This window comes from Salmo salar, chromosome 05, assembly GCF_965601325.2.
Source record: "Salmo salar chromosome 05, fSalSal1, whole genome shotgun sequence".
Taxonomy (NCBI): Eukaryota; Metazoa; Chordata; class Actinopteri; order Salmoniformes; family Salmonidae; genus Salmo; species Salmo salar.
The window spans coordinates 24,913,454-24,931,725 of NC_138295.1; the positions used below are offsets into that span (position 1 = coordinate 24,913,454).

An 18,272-nucleotide genomic window follows, 5' to 3' on the forward strand; every position below is an offset into this window, starting at 1 on the left:
TCAAACCAGGGACTGTAGTAACGCTTCTAGCACTGAGATGCAGTGCCTTAGATCGCTGCGCCACAGGGTTATGGTTAAAGGGATACCAGTTTGAAGGAAGTTAGAGTTAGTTTCATGAGCCAATGCATGCAAGCAGATACCCACAGACTTCCAGTCATTGCGCTAACGCTAGTTAGGAATTGCACAAGCGCTAGTTATCAACTTCCTTCCTTATCACTAAGGTTAAGCTTAAGGTTAGAGTTAGGTTTAGGGTTTTTGGGGTTCGGGTTAAGGTTAGGGTTAGGTTAAGGGTTAGGGGTTATGGAAAATAAGATTTTTAATGGTCAAACATTTTTACTCCCCAAAGATTTCACGAAAATGAAGATGTTTGTGCATGTGTGTGTGTGTGTGTGTGTGTGTGTGCGTGTGTGTGTGTGTGTGTGCATGTTTGCTTTCCCTGACAGGTGGGTGAGACAGAGGGCATAGACATGCAGGTGATGGAGGACTCCCAGGTGTGGGTGCCTGCCGAGGAGCCCATCACTAACCCTGCCTTCCTCCTCAACTCCAAGATCTGGGAGATATGCCAGGAGCTGCCCATCCACTGGATCCATCCCTCCCCCATGAGAGGTACAGGGCACCGGGGCCTCTCCACCCCTCTCCACCCCCTCCTTCACATCACCTCAAACAGGAAAAACAGAAGTTTCTGCTGTGATCCAGTAAAGTACATCAACAGCTGTTCTGTGTACTTCCTCCTTTTGGTGCAGATGCTGAGTTCCACGAGGTGGAGGATGAGGAGGACATACCTGATGCTGAGGTCAGAGGTAACCGCGTCGCTCGTGACGTCCTGGACCAGGTTCCTGTCAACGACTACGTATGTACTGTACTGGGGCTGCATCTGAAATGGCACCCTATTCCCTATATAGTGCACTAGGGCCAAAGTATTGCAGTACATAAGGCCTGCGCAGCAACAAGGGAACATTCCCAGAACATTAGCTAAGATTCCCATTAAGTTAGGGTTTTATAAAAAAAATAAAAAAATTAAGATCCTTGGAATGTTCTCCTAACATTCATTTAAATGTTGTGCATAACATCTGTAACAACCATTACAAAACCTTCCCCAAAAGTTCTCATTAAGTTCCCAGGTAATGTAATAACACAATGTTCCAGTAACGTTTTCCCAGCAAACCAAAATTGGTTCTGTGAAAGTTCCCAAAACATTTGTTAGGTTGCGGCAATTATTCTCATAACACAAAAACGTTCCATTCTTGGTGATGATTATAGAATGTTTGTCTAAAACATTCTCCTGGTGTTGCAAGAACGTTCCTAGAACACATTTAATCGGTTCGATAAGGGTTCCCAGAATGTTTCATTGGGTTGTGGGAACAGTCTGGTGAGAACATTGTGGGGACATCACAAAAGATATGTTCCCAAAACACAAAAACTGTCCAGTTCTGCGGATGATTCTACAATGTTTATTTTAGGGTGCCTAAAACATTCACGTGGGCCTCCGAGTGGCACAGCGGTCTAAGGCACTGCATTGCAGTGCTAGAGGCATCACTATAGATCTGGGTTCGATCCCGGAATGTGTCGAAGCCGCCCGCGACCAGGAGACCCATGAGGTGGTTTACAATTGGCCAAGCGACATCTGGGTTAGGGGAGGGTTTGGCCGGCTGGGATGTCCTTGTCCCGCTCTAGCGACTCCTTGTGGCTGCCGGGCACATGCACGCTCACTTCGGTCACCAACACATTGGTACGGATGGCTTCCGGGTTAAGTGGGCAGTGTGTCAAGAAGCAGTGCGGCTTGGCGGTTGTGTTTCGGAGGACACATGGCTCTCAACCTTTGCTTCTCCGAGTCCCTACGGGAGTTGCAGCGATGGGACAAGACTGTAGCTACCAATTGGATAGCACGAAAAAGTTAAAAAAAATATATATAATTTATTTTCGCCCGATGTTACAAGACCGTTCCCAGAATGTTTCATTTGGTTGTGGTAACATTGTGGGGACATGACAAGAGATATGTTCCCAAAACACAATAACTGTCCAGTTGTGCTGACATTCCGATAATGTTTTATCAGGGTGCACAAAACAATCCTTTGATATTGGAAGTATGTTGACAGAACAGCCTTTCTGAGTTCTTTGAAGGTTCCCATTACAAGAGATAGGTTCCCAAAACACAAAATATGCTTAGTTGTGAAGACATTCATACAATGTTTAACCCAGGTTGCACAGGACAAAAAAAGTACACAGCCTATATGGGAGGATGGGACATTTTTTTGAAATCAGAAATTGTGTTCTGTGTCCTGATTGAGCATTTGATTCAAAAACCAACAAGAGCACAGCTATCCCCTGGTGCAGCGGGTTAATGATCTTGCTGCAGATCTGAAAATTGTAGGTTCCACATATTCTTTATTAACCGTGTTTATTTATTTTTTAACTAGAGGCTCATATATATACTCCACTAAAAGAGAGGATGTCTTTACTTCGTCCAGATTTATACATCTAGTCAGAAATGCAGAATTTAGACTAACTGTAAAAAATTCAACATGGTCTAAAAATATACTGTTCAACTTTTTTTTTTAAAGTATTCCTACTTTGAGACGGTTGATATGGTCCTGCCTGGCTTATTTTTTATGATCTGAAAAACAGCACTCATGGTCTTGGATACCTTGTAAATATGGGCCCAGAAGTATGCAGCATATAAAGTGGATGGGTGAAGCGGTGATGAATAATGTTCTTGCAATAACAGGCTAATGTTTTATACAAACATTCTATGATCATCACCATGACTGGAAAGTTTTTGAGAACAACTTTCACAGATCCAATTTTTGTTTGCTGGTTATAGGGCATCCGAAATGAAACGCCCTATTCCCTATATAGTGAACTAGGTCAAAAGTACAGTGCCTTCACATATTGACTTATTACACATTTTGTTGTGTTACAGCCTGAATTCAAAATGGATTAAATAGATTTCTCTCACCCATCTACACAAATTTGCTAATTTGTTTTAAATTAAATACAGAATTATCTAATTTACTTAAGTATTGACACCCCTGAATCAATACTTTGTAGCTGCAATGACATATGTGAGTCTTTTGGGGTACGTCTCTAAGAGCTTTGCACACCTGGATTGTACAATATTCGCCCATTATTATTTTTAAAAATTCTTCAAGCTCTGATAAGTTCATTGTTGATCTTTGCTAGACAGACATTTTCAAGTCTTCCCCAAGATTTTCAAGCCGATTTACGTCAAAACTGTAACTAGGCTACTCAGGAACATTCAATGGTGTCTTGGTAAGCAACTCCAGTGTAGATTTGGCCTTGTGTTTTAGGTTATTATCTTGATGAAAGGTGAATTTGTCTCCAAGTGTATGTTGGAGTAACTACAATGTTGTTGACCCATCCTCAGTTTTCTCCTATCACAACCATTCAATTCTATAACTGTTTGAACATCTCCATTTGCCTCATGGTGAAATCCTGAGCAGTTACCATCCTCACCGGCAACTGAGTTAGGAAGGACGCCTGTATCTTTGTAGTGACTGGGTGGATTGACACTAGAGGTCGACCGATTATGATTTTTCAACGCTGATACCGATACCGATACCGATTATTGGAGGACAAAAAAGCCGATATGATTAATCGCCCATTTTTTTTTATGTATTTATTTGTAATAATGACAATTACAACAATACTGAATGAACACTTATTTTAACTTAATATAATACATCAATAAAATCAATTTAGCCTCAAATAACATGTTCAATTTGGTATAAATAATGCAAAAACAAAGTGTTGGAGAAGAAAGTAAAAGTGCAATATGTGCCATGTCAAAAAGCTAACGTTTAAGTTCCTTGCTCAGAACATATGAAAGCTGATGTTTCCTTTTAACATGAGTCTTCAATATTCCCAGGTAAGAAGTTTTAGGTTGTAGTTATTATTAGAATTATAAGACTATTTCTCTCTATACCATTTGTATTTCATATACCTTTGACTATTGGATGTTCTTATAGGCACTATAGTATTGCCAGTGTAACAGTATAGCTTCCGTCCCTCTCCTCGCTCCTACCTGGGCTCGAACCAGGAACACATCGACAACAGCCACCCTCGAAGCATCGTTACCCGTCGCTCCACAAAAGCTGCGGTCCTTGCAGGGCAAGGGGAACAACTACTTCAAGGTCTCAGAGCGAGTGACGTCACCGATTGAAACGCTATTAGCGCATACCCCGCTAACTAGCTAGCCATTTCACATCGGTTACACATCGGTTACACCAGCCTAATCTCGGGAGTTGATTAGTCAGTCATAAACAGCTCAATGCTTGAAGCACAGCGAAGAGCTGCTGGCAAACGCACAAAAGTGCTGTTTGAATGAATGCTTATGAGCCTGCTGCTGCCTACCACCGCTCAGTCAGACTGCTCTATCAAATATCAAATCATAGACTTAATTATAACATAATAACACACAGAAATACGAGCCTTAGGTTATTAATATGGTCAAATCCGGAAACTATAATTTCGAAAACAAAATGTTTATTCTTTCAGTGAAATATGGAACAGTTCCGTATTTTATCTAACGGGTGGCATCCCTAAGTCTAAATATTGCTGTTACATTGTACAACCTTCAATGTTATGTCATAATTATGTACAATTCTGGCAAATTAATTACGGTCTTTGTTAGGAAGAAATGGTCTTCACACAGATCGCAACGAGCCAGGCGGCCCAAACTGCTGCATATACCCTGACTGCTTGCACGGAACGCAAGAGAAGTGACACAATTTCCCTAGTTTAAAGAAATTCATGTTAGCAGGCAATATTAACTAAATATGCAGGTTTAAAAATATATACTTGTGTATTGATTTTAAAGAAAGGCATTGATGTTTATGGTTAGGTACACATTGGTGCAACGACAGTGCTTTTTTCGCGAATGCGCTTGTTAAATCATCACCCGTTTGGCGAAGTAGGTGTAATGGTCGTCGTATATAGTGGACCAAGGCGCAGCGGGTTGAGTGCTCATATTAACTTTTATTTGAGACACGTAAAAACAACAAAACAAGAAAACGAACGAACACACAGTATTACAGGCTAAACACAGCAGTGCAAAAACAACTTCCCACAAAGGACAGGTGAAAACAGGGCTACCTAAGTATGACTCCCAATCAGCAACAACGATGTACAGCTGTTCCTGATTGAGAGCCATACCAGGCCAACACAAAGAAATACACAACATAGACAGAGCATAGAAATACAAAACATAGAACATAACCAAAAACCCCGGAATACTCTAAACAAACACCACTCTACATAAACACATATCCCAACAAACCCCAAACCACATAAAACAAACACCCCCCTGCCACGTCCTGACCAAACTACAATAACAAATAACCCCTTTACTGGTCAGGACATGACAGTAGCCTGTGATTCGATGAGAAATTAACAGGCAATGCATCTATTATATGCAACGCAGGACATGCTAGATAAACTAGTAATATCATCAACCATGTGTAGTTAACTAGTGATTATGTTAAGATTGATTGTTTTTTTATAAGATAAGTTTAATGCTAGCTAGCAACTTACCTTGGCTTCTTGCTGCACTCGGGTAACAGGTAGTCAGCCTGCCATGCAGGCTCCTCGTGGAGTGCAATGTAAGGCAGGTGGTTAGAGCGTTGGACTAGTAACAGAAAGGTTGCAAGACTGAATCCCCGAGCTGACAAGGTAAAAATCTGTCGTTCTGCCCCTGAACAAGGCAGTTAACCCACCGTTCCTAGGCCTTCATTGAAAATAAGAATGTGTTCTTAACTGACTTGCCTAGTTAAATAAAGGTAAAAAATTACAAATTAAAAAAATCGGCCACAATCGGTGTCCAGAAATACCAATTATCCATTGTTATGAAAACTTGAAATCGGCCCTAATTAATCGGCCATTCCGATTAATCGGTCGACCTCTTATTGATACACCATCCAAAGCATAATTAATAACTTCACCATGCTCAAAAGGATATTCAGCGTCTGCTTTTAAAAGTTTTACACATCTACCAATAGGTTCCCATCAATGTGAGGCATTGAAAAACCTCCCTAGTCTTTGTGGTTGAATTCCACTTTGACATTATAGGGAATTTTGTGTAGATCAGCAATACAACATCTCAATTTAATAAATTTTAAATTCAGGCTGCAACACAACAAAATGTGGAAAAAGTAAAGGGGTGTGAATACTTTCTAGTGCCCTATATAGAGAATAAGCTGCCATTTTTCGATGCAAACCAGCACCACACTAGGTGATACGAGCCACGGTGGTGCCTAGTTCTCCTTCATTTATTCCTGCAGAGAAATTGACTCTTGCTAATTGATGCTTAATTTCATAGCATAAAACAGACTTGTCTTGATGTACCACAGGGCATAGAAATTGCTCTATATATCTGTTTAAATGAACTTGCCTTGCTTAAGACTTTCTTAATGTCTCTACATTAATGGAGAGGAATATCTAGCCTTCAAAGGCAGCAACGTTTTCCCCACAGCCTCAGCCAGAGCCTTTTTTGCTTTCTTTTCAGGCAAAGGCAGGTAGCTAGCAGGCAGCTTGTACGAACGTCGTGCAAAACAGCACTCCTAAGGTCACTCATTACTGAATAGATACGCCACATTTATTAATCATGCCTTAATTATCATGGAAGGAAACAAAGAGGGAAGAGGACAAAATGCTATGTTTTTTGTGCATGTGAGCAGCTTAGTGCTCCATGATTAGTTACCCTTGACACACACACATGCATACACACACACGAACAGCAACACACACATCATGCACTCAAAGGTAAATGTACACACACACACACACACACACACACACACACACACACACACACACACACACACACACACACACACACACACACACACACACACACACACACACACACACACACACACACACAGACTGTCTAAGTAAGCGTTAAAAGCTAATTCCATAAAAGGAAGAATGGTTTTGAGTTCTGAGGAACCAGGGGACAGATAGACACGCACCCATACACGCATACACCCATACACGCACCCATACACGCATACACCCATACACGCACCCATACACACACACAAACATACAGCCATAATATTAACATTTATCAGGCTAGGCCCAGGAATACCTGCCTGCCTGCCTTCACTCTCCTCCCTTTTCTCTTCTCCTCTCCTCTTCTCTTCCTTCCTTCCCTCCTCCCCTCTCCTCCTCTCTTCCTTCCCCTCCTCCCTGCTCATCCTCTATGGCCAAAGCTGCAATGCTATGCAATTAAAGCATACCGGGAGATGAAGCTCCAACCCGCCCATTCCAAGGCCACCGCTAGTCAGTGTTTGTGGGCCCAACAGATAACAAAGGCCTTTGTGACCGACGGAGGGGAGGCAGCAAGTTATAATTGGCGAGTCTGAAGTTACTGTTGATGCCAGTGGGATGAGTCTGAAGTTACTGTTGATGCCAGTGGGATGAGTCTGAAGTTACTGTTGATGCCAGTGGGATGAGTCTGAAGTTACTGTTGATGCCAGTGGGATGAGTCTGAAGTTACTGTTGATGCCAGTGGGATGAGTCTGAAGTTACTGTTGATGCCAGTGGGATGAGTCTGAAGTTACTGTTGATGCCAGTGTGATGAGTCTGAAGTTACTGTTGATGCCAGTGTGATGAGTCTGAAGTTACTGTTGATGCCAGTAGGATGAGTCTGAAGTTACTGTTGATGCCAGTGCGATGAGTCTGAAGTTACTGTTGATGCCAGTGTGATGAGTCTGAAGTTACTGTTGATGCCAGTAGGATGAGTCTGAAGTTACTGTTGATGCCAGTGCGATGAGTCTGAAGTTACTGTTGATGCCAGTGGGATGAGTCTGAAGTTGCTGTTGATGCCAGTGGGATGAGTCTGAAGTTGCTGTTGATGCCAGTGGGATGAGTCTGAAGTTGCTGTTGATGCCAATGGGATGAGTCTGAAGTTGCTGTTGATGCCAGTGGGATGAGTCTGAAGTTACTGTTGATGCCAGTAGGATGAGTCTGAAGTTACTGTTGATGCCAGTGGGATGAGTCTGAAGATGCTGTTGATGCTAGTGGATGAGTCTGAAGATGCTGTTGATGCTAGTGGGATGAGTCTGAAGATGCTGTTGATGACAGTGGGATGAGTCTGAAGATGCTGTTGATGACAGTGGGGTGAGTCTGAAGATGCTGTTGATGACAGTGGGGTGAGTCTGAAGATGCTGTTGATGACAGTGGGATGAGTCTGAAGATGCTGTTGATGCCAGTGGGATGAGTCTGAAGATGCTGTTGATGACAGTGGGGTGAGTCTGAAGATGCTGTTGATGACAGTGGGATGAGTCTGAAGATGCTGTTGATGACAGTGGGATGAGTCTGAAGATGCTGTTGATGCCAGTGGGATGAGTCTGAAGATGCTGTTGATGACAGTGGGATGAGTCTGAAGATGCTGTTGATGACAGTGGGATGAGTCTGAAGATGCTGTTGATGGCAGTGGGATGAGTCTGAAGATGCTGTTGATGACAGTGGGATGAGTCTGAAGATGCTGTTGATGACAGTGGGGTGAGTCTGAAGATGCTGTTGATGACAGTGGGGTGAGTCTGAAGATGCTGTTGATGACAGTGGGATGAGTCTGAAGATGCTGTTGATGACAGTGGGATGAGTCTGAAGATGCTGTTGATGACAGTGGGATGCCAACATAGACGTAGACCTTTTGTAGAGCGCTGATTCTGACCCCCGCACCCCTCCACCTGATCTGGCCTCCACCGTGGCCTTTCCTCTGACGGCCACTGGGACCCCTGATTACGTATTTCGGCAGGTAATTTCGAAGCGACCTGACTAATAATCATTAAAGTAGCAGTGACAGAGGTGGGGAGCTATATGGGGCCGACCTTTAGCCGCGGCTACCACGGAAGAGCCTTCGCACAGCGCTGCAGCAGCGGCCCTGGACAGCTCTCCGACTGAATAACTATCAACTGGCAGTGCTGGAGAAGCCACATTACTGTCCTTCACCTAGACGGGGGAAGGATAAGCCTTCAGATATGATTGGGAAGCAGGCCTCAGTCTGTCCAGCCGGCACACATAATTTTTTGCAAACGTGTTTTGGCCGGTTGGAGGTTGGGTGATTGGGTTGAGCCATAGTGTGACCCTGAACCAATGCCCAGGCCTCTTTGGCAGGCAAGGTTAGCGTTGAAAAAAAACAAGGATGCCCGGGCATGAGTGGAGGTTGGAGACCAAGGGTAAACAGAGCCTGTAAAGACCTCCTGTCCTCCCTGAGTGGGCAGTGATGGTTCACAGGAGACCGAGGGTGATCAGAGGCTGTAAATACCTCCTCTCCTCCCTGAGCAAGGGTACGCCAAACTGTAAACACAGATACTTCCTGGGCCTGTGTGGCACAGTTGGTAAGAGCCTGGCGTGTGGTGCTAGTGATGCCAAGGTCGACATATTGTACACCTACTAAAAATGTATGGAAGTCGCTCAGGATAAAAGCTTAGTGGCATATTTTTAATATATTTCATATTTTACTTCCCCTTGGCTTAACCATTACAGGTTTCACCCTTGCCTGCATAATGATGTTCATGTGGTTGATATAAGACGACACAACTAGCACTGGGAGTACAAGGCAGTGCCTTCTGCATATTAGCCTAGCATTTCCTGCTGCATCTCATACCTAGGGTGTGTCCTAAATGCCACTCTATTCCCTATGGGCCCTGTTCAAAGGTAATGCACTATATAGGGAACAGGGTTCCATTTGGGACGAATCCCAACACCTACAGTCATGTGACAGTATGAAATGGAAATGTTGTCCCTGGTGTTTTAATAGAATATCAAAGAGACTGTGATGATCAGCTCTGATATAGACGATTAAATAACAGCAACGAGGCTTGTGTGTTTCAAACCACAAGGAGAACAGTAATCAGCGTGTGTAAAATAACACTCAGTAGTGTGGAAATTGAAGGAGTTGTCGCGGCTTGATTCGCTTCCTCATTATTGAATGACTGACTGAAAGTTTGACTTGACAGACTGATCAAATCTCTGATATGATGTTACGCGTGAGACGTGTTTCGGTGTGTGACCAAGTCAGATATCAGACAGAGCGCGAGGGTAATGACTTTTACCCTTCGTTAATGCCACTTGTTTGTGAGTGACGGCCCCAGATTTCCCACGGTGCCCCATTCCAATCACCCGCCGCCACATCCTGTTGAAGAGGGGAATTTGAAGCCAAAATGATTAATATGCGTGCTCCGTTTTTAAAAAGGATGCCTCTGATTAATTTGTCTCGGAGGTACAATGCCAATTGTCTGTTTGTTTTGTAATCACCCATCATTTGAATAAATATATTGCCATTAATTTTCCCAAACTGAAGCTCTGGATTTGGATTTCATACCATCACAGTTTTAGCTGTGAGGCGGCTGATAAGATTATTGTCGGTTGCAGTGACAGCTTTTGTGTTTTCTCCATAATAGATTGTTGCCTTGCAGCTGATGACCCTAAACATGACTAACATCATCAATCAACAATCGCCCACCAGCCATTGTCAGAGTCATAAATCAAAACACATATTTTAAATATCACCTTTTTTCTCTTTCCGAGTTGTTAGTCCTCCGTATTAGGAGTATGTAATGTCAGTATGTTTATCTGTCACAGCAGTTGTGATGATTGATTCGTGATTTGAATCCTACCTACTGCACTATTTGTTGTGTTTATATTATGCTGGCTCCAAAAATTCTGGGAGGGTGAATGTAGCTTAACTCCAGCCACAAACAGTGGAGTCAACAACATCTGTGAGACCGTGGACCATTTAGTGGCCTGTAAACTATTTCCTGTGCCTAATACTGCCTTTATAGGAAAGCCAAACAGCCTCCAGTCCACACTGCCCATAATTTACTGTAGAGGAGGAATCAGAGTCACAGTCGTGTTCCTATGTGCCCCAGCCCTTTGAAAGACTGGGGCGAAACAATGACCTCGCATTTTCAGTTCCCCCTCTCAATAGATTTCTGTTTTGTTTTTTCTTACGAAAGACTGACTCATAAGCAAAGCGGCATGGCCGCTTCTCCCAGAAGTAAAGTCCAAAAGAGGGACAATTGGTCTCTTTCATCAAGGCTATTTAACCAGGCAGTGCTGAATTGTCTGTGAAGATTCACTCAGATTCACTCGCTGCAGGAGATTGAAAACGTGGTCGAATGTATTTGTGCTGCTCTGAGACGGGTTGCTGCAGCCGCTGCCACAACTAGGGGCGGAGAGTTAACTGGCACTTCTCTGAACCCAATTCAGAGTCTCCCTGGATCAAAGGCATGGCACTCAGCCCTACCACCGTCTGGAGAGGGCATGCGCCCGGCCGACCGGCACAATGGAAAAACCCAAGGGCCATTAATTCTACCCAATTTACCTTTCGTTTGGCTTTCATTTGGCCCTTATATAAATTCACACCCAGTCGGCACAAGCAAATAAAAAGATCCTTGTTAGGCGATCATTACTCGGCTAATTGCTTTAGGAATGTGCCATCCACTTAAAGTCAAGGTCAGGGGGAGTGCGCCCACGGAGAGCCTCTAATTTGTAGTCTCTAATGGAGGAGTGGCGGCCATTTTGACTCAGCTCGCGTGGGTCGCAGCGGGGGGGAGAGGGAGGTCAGAGATGAAAGAAATAGTGCAATTATCCCGGAAACCGGCAGTGTCAGAGTCACTTTGAAGATAGCCCTGGGAGAAAGGAGCAGAGGACTCTTTCCAATGCTATCTTGATCCCTGTGTCACAGTCAATGGTGGAAACATTTTGTCCATTTGTTACCTTAGACATCCATTTTAATCTTTCTCTTCTGTTTAGCTGCTTCTACATATATTTTTCTGACCCACAACCGAAGCGAGAACATCAATTCACCCAATCCAATCCACTGTCTGACTGTCTCTGCTCTGGGAGAGCTGGTACTCACAGGGAAAAGAAACGTATACACACGTCACTGAACAGAGAAAGCTAAAGTAAAAAAAAAAGAGAAACATTTAGCTATCACAGAAAAATAAACCTTGCCAGTGAGGTGTAAGCAATCCATCCCAGCTATACTTCAAATTAAATGTTCTCAAGAACTTTGTCTCTCTGGCTTTCCTTTGTGTGGATCACCTGTCCTTCAAAGCACCTAACTTCTTTCCTTCCTCTCATTGACTTGCCGTTTGTCCTTCACAGAGAGACATTGGAGTTGAGCTGGATAACCGTCTGGATGATCATGGCTACTGCTGCCAGCACTGTCGTCGTGGTTACCGCTACTGCCAGCGCTACTACGAGCCTCTGGGGGGGTTCAACCCCTACCCCTACTACTACCAAGGAGGACGTGTCATCTGTCAGATCATCATGCCCTGCAACTGGTGGATAGCCCGTATGCTCGGGAGGATCTGATTGGATAGTGGAACTGGATTCAACTATGTTTCAGCACAAATAACAGGTGCGTTCATTTAAGGCTGGATTTACACTGCAGTAGGCTTAGTGTCTCAGCAAACGCAAAGAGACTTTAGTGCATGCCAGAATTTGTATTAACTCTAAGCAAGGGTAAGTGACATTTTGCTTTTGTGAACGCTTGGTAGAGTGTAAACCCAGCCTAGGCCCACCCGGGGCACCAGGTGGGTGAAGTTTGCACATTTGAGACAATTACATTGGTCCTAAGGTGCAAACTCCGCCCAACTGGTTCATTCGGTGAGGTAAAATGAATGCACCCCTTGCTTCTCCCCAATCAGTATTCCAAAGCCTTTGTGATATCAAAACATTTCTAGTACAGAATTATTATGCATCCTATCTTTGAAAAGAATCAAATCTACTGTCAGTCTCTCATAAGTCTAAATGTAGTTTTGGGAGCATGTAGGTGATTTCTCTAAAAGGCCTTGATGTGTCATCGGTGTGCTGAAGTGCAATTTTTCTTTTAACATGTATTAAATCTTTTTTTAAGAATTTGTAACAGTAGCTAAAGAGCTAGTTTTTACTGTTTCTCACAGTGCTGCATTTCTTTCTCATTTCATTTCCTTCTTAATCTTTTTTATGGGTGGCGTATAACCGACTTTCTCTTGCTGTGTGGAGCAGACCTGTGTTCAAATAGTATTTGATTTCTTTCAAATACTTTGAGCCTTTGATTGAGCTTTCCTGGAGTGCTAGATCGATCAGGGTTTGCATTTTTGGTACTATCCCGGTGGTCCAATCGCACAAGACAAACACAGCTAAAGTATTTGAAAGAAAACAAATACTATTTGAACCCACGTCTGCTGTGGCCTATGACAACTAACAATGTATTTTATGTAGAACATACTGAAGTGCTGTAGCCTGCTCACTCTGTCAAGAGCATTTAACCCTTTCTAGACTAAAAATAATATATGTCCTATTTTTTGTGAATGATCTGTTTTGACTATTGTTTACTACAATTAGCATGTTTAACTTGAAATATATATGTATTGATGTGGAGGTATATAAATACATAACAAAAAACTATCAGAATGAGTCGACTAATTATAATAAAGCAGCGGCTAAAGATATGCTTCATTCTTCTAATTCAACTTGCCAATCTTTATTTCAAGTAAAGTCATTATTGTTATTTTAAGCAGCATTCTTTTAACTGTAATGGCTGTAAATGACATAATTATGCCACAGCTCAATTACCATCATGTAATGTAATCAGCATATTTTTCTCCGTTGCTCAATAGCTCACAGTAATCATGCTCTGAACAGTGATTCTACCGGCATAGATAGGCCTGCAACCATAAAATATACTGTATGATGGCTTGACATGCTTAAGTTATTATCAATTACATGCAATTAAAATGTATTTTGAAACTAAAATACATCTAATGCTACTCATATCAAGGTAAAGAGTCTTAATTTGCATTCAAAGTTACTAAAGCAATGCGGCATCCATATTAGGACGTTTTGTCTGATAACTAATATAATGGTTTCACCTGACAACTGAGGAACTTCCTAATATGGATGCCATATTAAGGTTTCTACTGGCTGAAATTCCAACATTGGTGGAAAAAAGTCCAATACCATACATTCAAATGGTCCAATGCTGCAGTTCACACATCTATTAACCTTTGAGGGTCTTATGAACAACCTATATAATACATTATAACAACATCTGTTCTAATAACCGTGCTCATAAACATCTATAACTACTTTCATAGAGCATTATGAACAGGATGTATAATGACTTTTGAAGCAAAGTGGCATATAACTTAATACATTTTGGAGTCAGGACATGTCATAGATTCTATTAAATCTATGACATGTCCTGACTCCAAAATGTATTGATTAAGTTATATGCCACTTTGCTTCAAAAGTCATTATACATCCCGTTCATAATGCTCTATGAAAGTAGTTATAGATGTTTATGAGCACGGTTATTAGAACAGATGTTGTTATAATGTATTATATAGGTTGTTCATAAGAAGTGTTACTAATATCCTTCCTCGAAAAGAAACCTAAATAGATGCTCTTTAACCGAAACAACAAAAGAGGTAAAAAGACAGATGAGAAAAGTTAGAGCCGGTTTCACTTTGATTCATGTTGTTTTGAAGTACATCCAATTTCTCTGTACCCTCCCTCCAAGTGATGTACCCTCCCAGTAATGTTGCATTAAACATACTGTAGGTTCTCTACATTTAGAATGTTCAGAAGGTAAAAAAACAATCGACCTCGAAAAGGTAAAACATATTGCGAAATAAGCAAATTGACCGTGTCTGTCTTAAGTCTAAACTCAACTTCATTACTTATGTTAATGTATTAACAGGCGGAAGTAAAGAACTTGAAGTTCAAGCTGCAAACACATTGTATTTTCAAATCAATAATGTCAATGGCCAAGGGCAACATGTCGAGTAAAAATAGTGTCAGGCGTTAACAAATGCAATAATTGCAAACATACTTCAAATGTGCCGACAGGCAGCTCCGCCATGCCCCAAGGCGGTTCTGAAAATAATATACAATTTGTGTTGATATGTATTTTGTTCTGCCTGTATTTTTCCCTTATCACGTCATGCTGCTGTGTGTATTGAAGCTGACATAATCAGTATACTGTAGCAACAGACATGGTAAACGAAGGAAAGAGAATGGGAGGGAGAGGGAGAGAGGGAGCAGGAGAGGGAGACAGAGAGACAGAGAAAGTCAAACAGACAGAAAGAGCAAGACGATGGACTGATTGCGTATATAAATGGTTATCTGAGCACTAGTATTATGTTTGATCTTATTATGATATTATGTTTGATAACCGGCGGTGTCATGCATTGTCAATCCAACAAGGTTTCCCAGGAGATTCAGGCTTGGCTATTGTGTAGTTGTGAGAGTAAATTGCCCATGGGAGCCTTGAGAGTCATTTTGAATGGGCCACCTCACTCTGACGGTGGAATGTGATACAGATATTACAGCAATAGTGATACGGAGAACATTTCACTCCTTCTTGAGAGTCTTGGCCAGTGAGTAGAGACGATGGAAGTCAATCTGTATAATATCAACCTTATAATTTATTCTACTGTTGTTCCCCTCCCCTCATAATAGAGGATTTCTGAAGGTAAAAGGAGACAGGCGAAAGTTGTTCTGTTAGACAATGATTTGATACGATTTCCCCACTAATGATTGGTGGGTGTATCAATATCAAGTTGGCCCATAACTGTCAAATTTGCCATGAATTAAATTTCAATTGGTCTCCATCTTTAATGCCATGAGAGCAATAGATTCGTAGTACCCGATTCGTGAGTGATGAATTTTCTATTAAATAGTTAGGAGACTGAGGACAATCATTGTTTGGCTGTTGAAATGTGAATTGTCCAATTTGTGAGTAGGTGTATCTTTCCTCAACATACCCTGTCCAGATGACTACAAGCTACACATTAACATCTGTATCTATGACTCTACTCATAGTAAACACCAGAATCAGTAGTTTCAAAGGTAAATCCCTCACGTCCATGTTCCTCGTGTAAATGATTCAGCATCTAGGAAAAAATCCCTGGAAGCTTGTTTAGCATTGTGTTGAGCAGAGCAGGCGTGCAAAAGAGAAACAGTGCTGCAGGATCCATACTGCAGCCATGGAGCCGTCAAGTTCAGTCCACCAGGTTAACAGTATTGGAAGTGCTTGCTTCGCCTGACTGGCCGAACAATTAGCCTAGTAACAGGTACTACAGCCCACTAACCTACACTACCAGTCAAAAGTTTTAGAACACCTACTCATTCAAGGGTTTTTCTTCATTTTACTATTTTCTACATTGTAGAATAAAAGATAAAAAATAAAATAACACATATGGAATCATGTTGTTTTTCCAATAGTCTTGAAGGAGTTCCCACATATGCTGAGCAATTGTTGGCTGCTTTTCCTTCAATCTGTGGTCCAACTCATCCCAAACCATCTCAATTTGGTTGAGGTCGGGGGGATTGTGGAGGCCAGGTCATCTGATGTAGCACTCCATCACTCTCCTTCTTGGTAAAATAGCCCTTACACAGCCAGGAGGTGTGTTGGGTAATTGTCCTGTTGAAAAACAAATGAGAGTCCCACTAAGACCAAACCAGATGGGATGGTGTATTGCTGCAGAATGCTGTGGTAGCCATGCTGGTTAAGTGTGCCTTGAATTCTAAATAAATCACAGACGGTGTCACCAGCAAAGCACTCCCACACCATAACACTTCCTCCTCCATGCTTTACAGTGGGAAATACAAATGCGGAGATCATCCGTTCACCCACACCACGTCTCACAAAGACATGTCGGTTGGAACCAAAAATTGCCAATTTGGACTCCAGACCAAAGGACAAATTTCCACCGGTCTAATGTCCATTGCTCGTGTTTCTTGGCCCAAGCAAGTCTCTTCTTCTTATTGGTGTCCTTTAGTAATGGTTTATTTGCAGCAATTCGACCATGAAGGCCTGATTCACACAGTCTCCTCTGAACAGTTGATGTTGAGATGTGTCTGTTACTTGAACTCTGTGAAGCATTTATTTGGGCTGAAATTTCTGAGGGTGGTAACTCTAATGAACTTATCCTCTGTAGCAGAGGTAGCTCTGGGTCTTCCATTCCTGTGGCGGTCCTCATGAGAGCAAGTTTCATCATAGCGCTTGATGGTTTTTGCCACTGCACTTGAAGAAACGTTCAAAGTTCATGAAGTTTTCCGTATTGACTGAGCTTCATGTCTTAAAGTAATGGTGGACTGTCATTTCTCTTTGCTTATTTGAGCTGTTCTTGCCATAATATGGACGGTCTTTTACCAAATAGGGCTATCTTCTGTATACCCTTACTTTGTCACAACATAACTGATTGGCTCAAATACATTAACTTTTATGAAGGCACATCTGTTACCTCATGAAGCTGGTTGAGAGAATGCCAACAACGTGCAAAGCTGTCATCAAGGCAAAGGGTGGCTATAAGAAGAATCTCAAATATAAAATATATTTTGATTTGTTTAACTTTTTTTGGTTACTACATGATTCCATATGTGTTATTTCATAGTTGTGATGTCTTCACTATTATTCTACAATGTAGAAAACAGTAAAAATAAAGAAAAACCCTTGAATGAGTAGGTGTTCAAAAACTTTTGACCGGTAGTGTACACTTGTGAATTCACTCCTTTTGTTACCACATCAAAACTGCAGTGTCATTTACCTCTCTATGAGAGAGGGGAGAGACATATTTGGCTTGTCAGGCGGATAGTGTTACAGATGTATTGCTAGTGCCATCTTGTGGTCTCATGACAGAATGGCCATTTTGAGACGGATCTCTACAAGTGTTGCGTTATGATTACCTGCAGGGGCCCTTTGCTTTAAGGTTTAACTTGTCAACTTGAGTACGTCAATGCCTTTCTTTGCTTTTTCTAACTCAAACTCTGAATCATCTGTCAAATTCAAATAACAGCACATATCAACATCTATGGAGAGAAGAGAGCCTCTCCTTTGAAAATCCTTTCATATATTCAGAGCCCAGTGGTCACTCAGATGGCCAAATTACAGTTAAGGTGGGTTGCTAGGCAGAGCACAGTGCATGGCAGTAGTACTGCTAGGCCATGAGACAACAGACAAACGCTATTATGCTTGGGCTGTGTTGTGGGGTCAGTGTACTTGGTCCATGATGCACTGAAGGCCTGATGTTTGAATAATCTCTCCGCCATGGTTCCCGACACAGGCTGGAGGCTCTACCGTGTCAGCCGTCATCCTTCAACAGCTCCTCGCTCCGCGTGAGAGAGGCATGTGGAGCGGCACGGCAGTAAACACTCACTAGCGCGAGCTAGGTCGTCTCACACTGTGTCACTGGCTGCAGGCGACGCAGGAAATAGACCTTTCCCCTCCCAGGTTCCGGATGGACTGGGCTGCC

General features: G+C 42.3%; 1 protein-coding gene across 1 annotated transcript in view; it reads left to right on the forward strand.

The window, feature by feature from the left end:
- Positions 1-13,482, forward strand: part of tnmd (tenomodulin) — a 74,359-nt gene extending 60,877 nt beyond the window's left edge. Inside the window, exons 5-7 of the mRNA XM_014199076.3 lie at positions 444-606; positions 744-850; positions 12,136-13,482. Coding sequence (XP_014054551.1) covers positions 444-606; positions 744-850; positions 12,136-12,345 — 480 coding nt within the window. The 3' untranslated portion in view covers positions 12,346-13,482. The remainder of the gene's footprint in view (positions 1-443; positions 607-743; positions 851-12,135) is intronic.
- Positions 13,483-18,272: the final 4,790 nt, after the last annotated feature.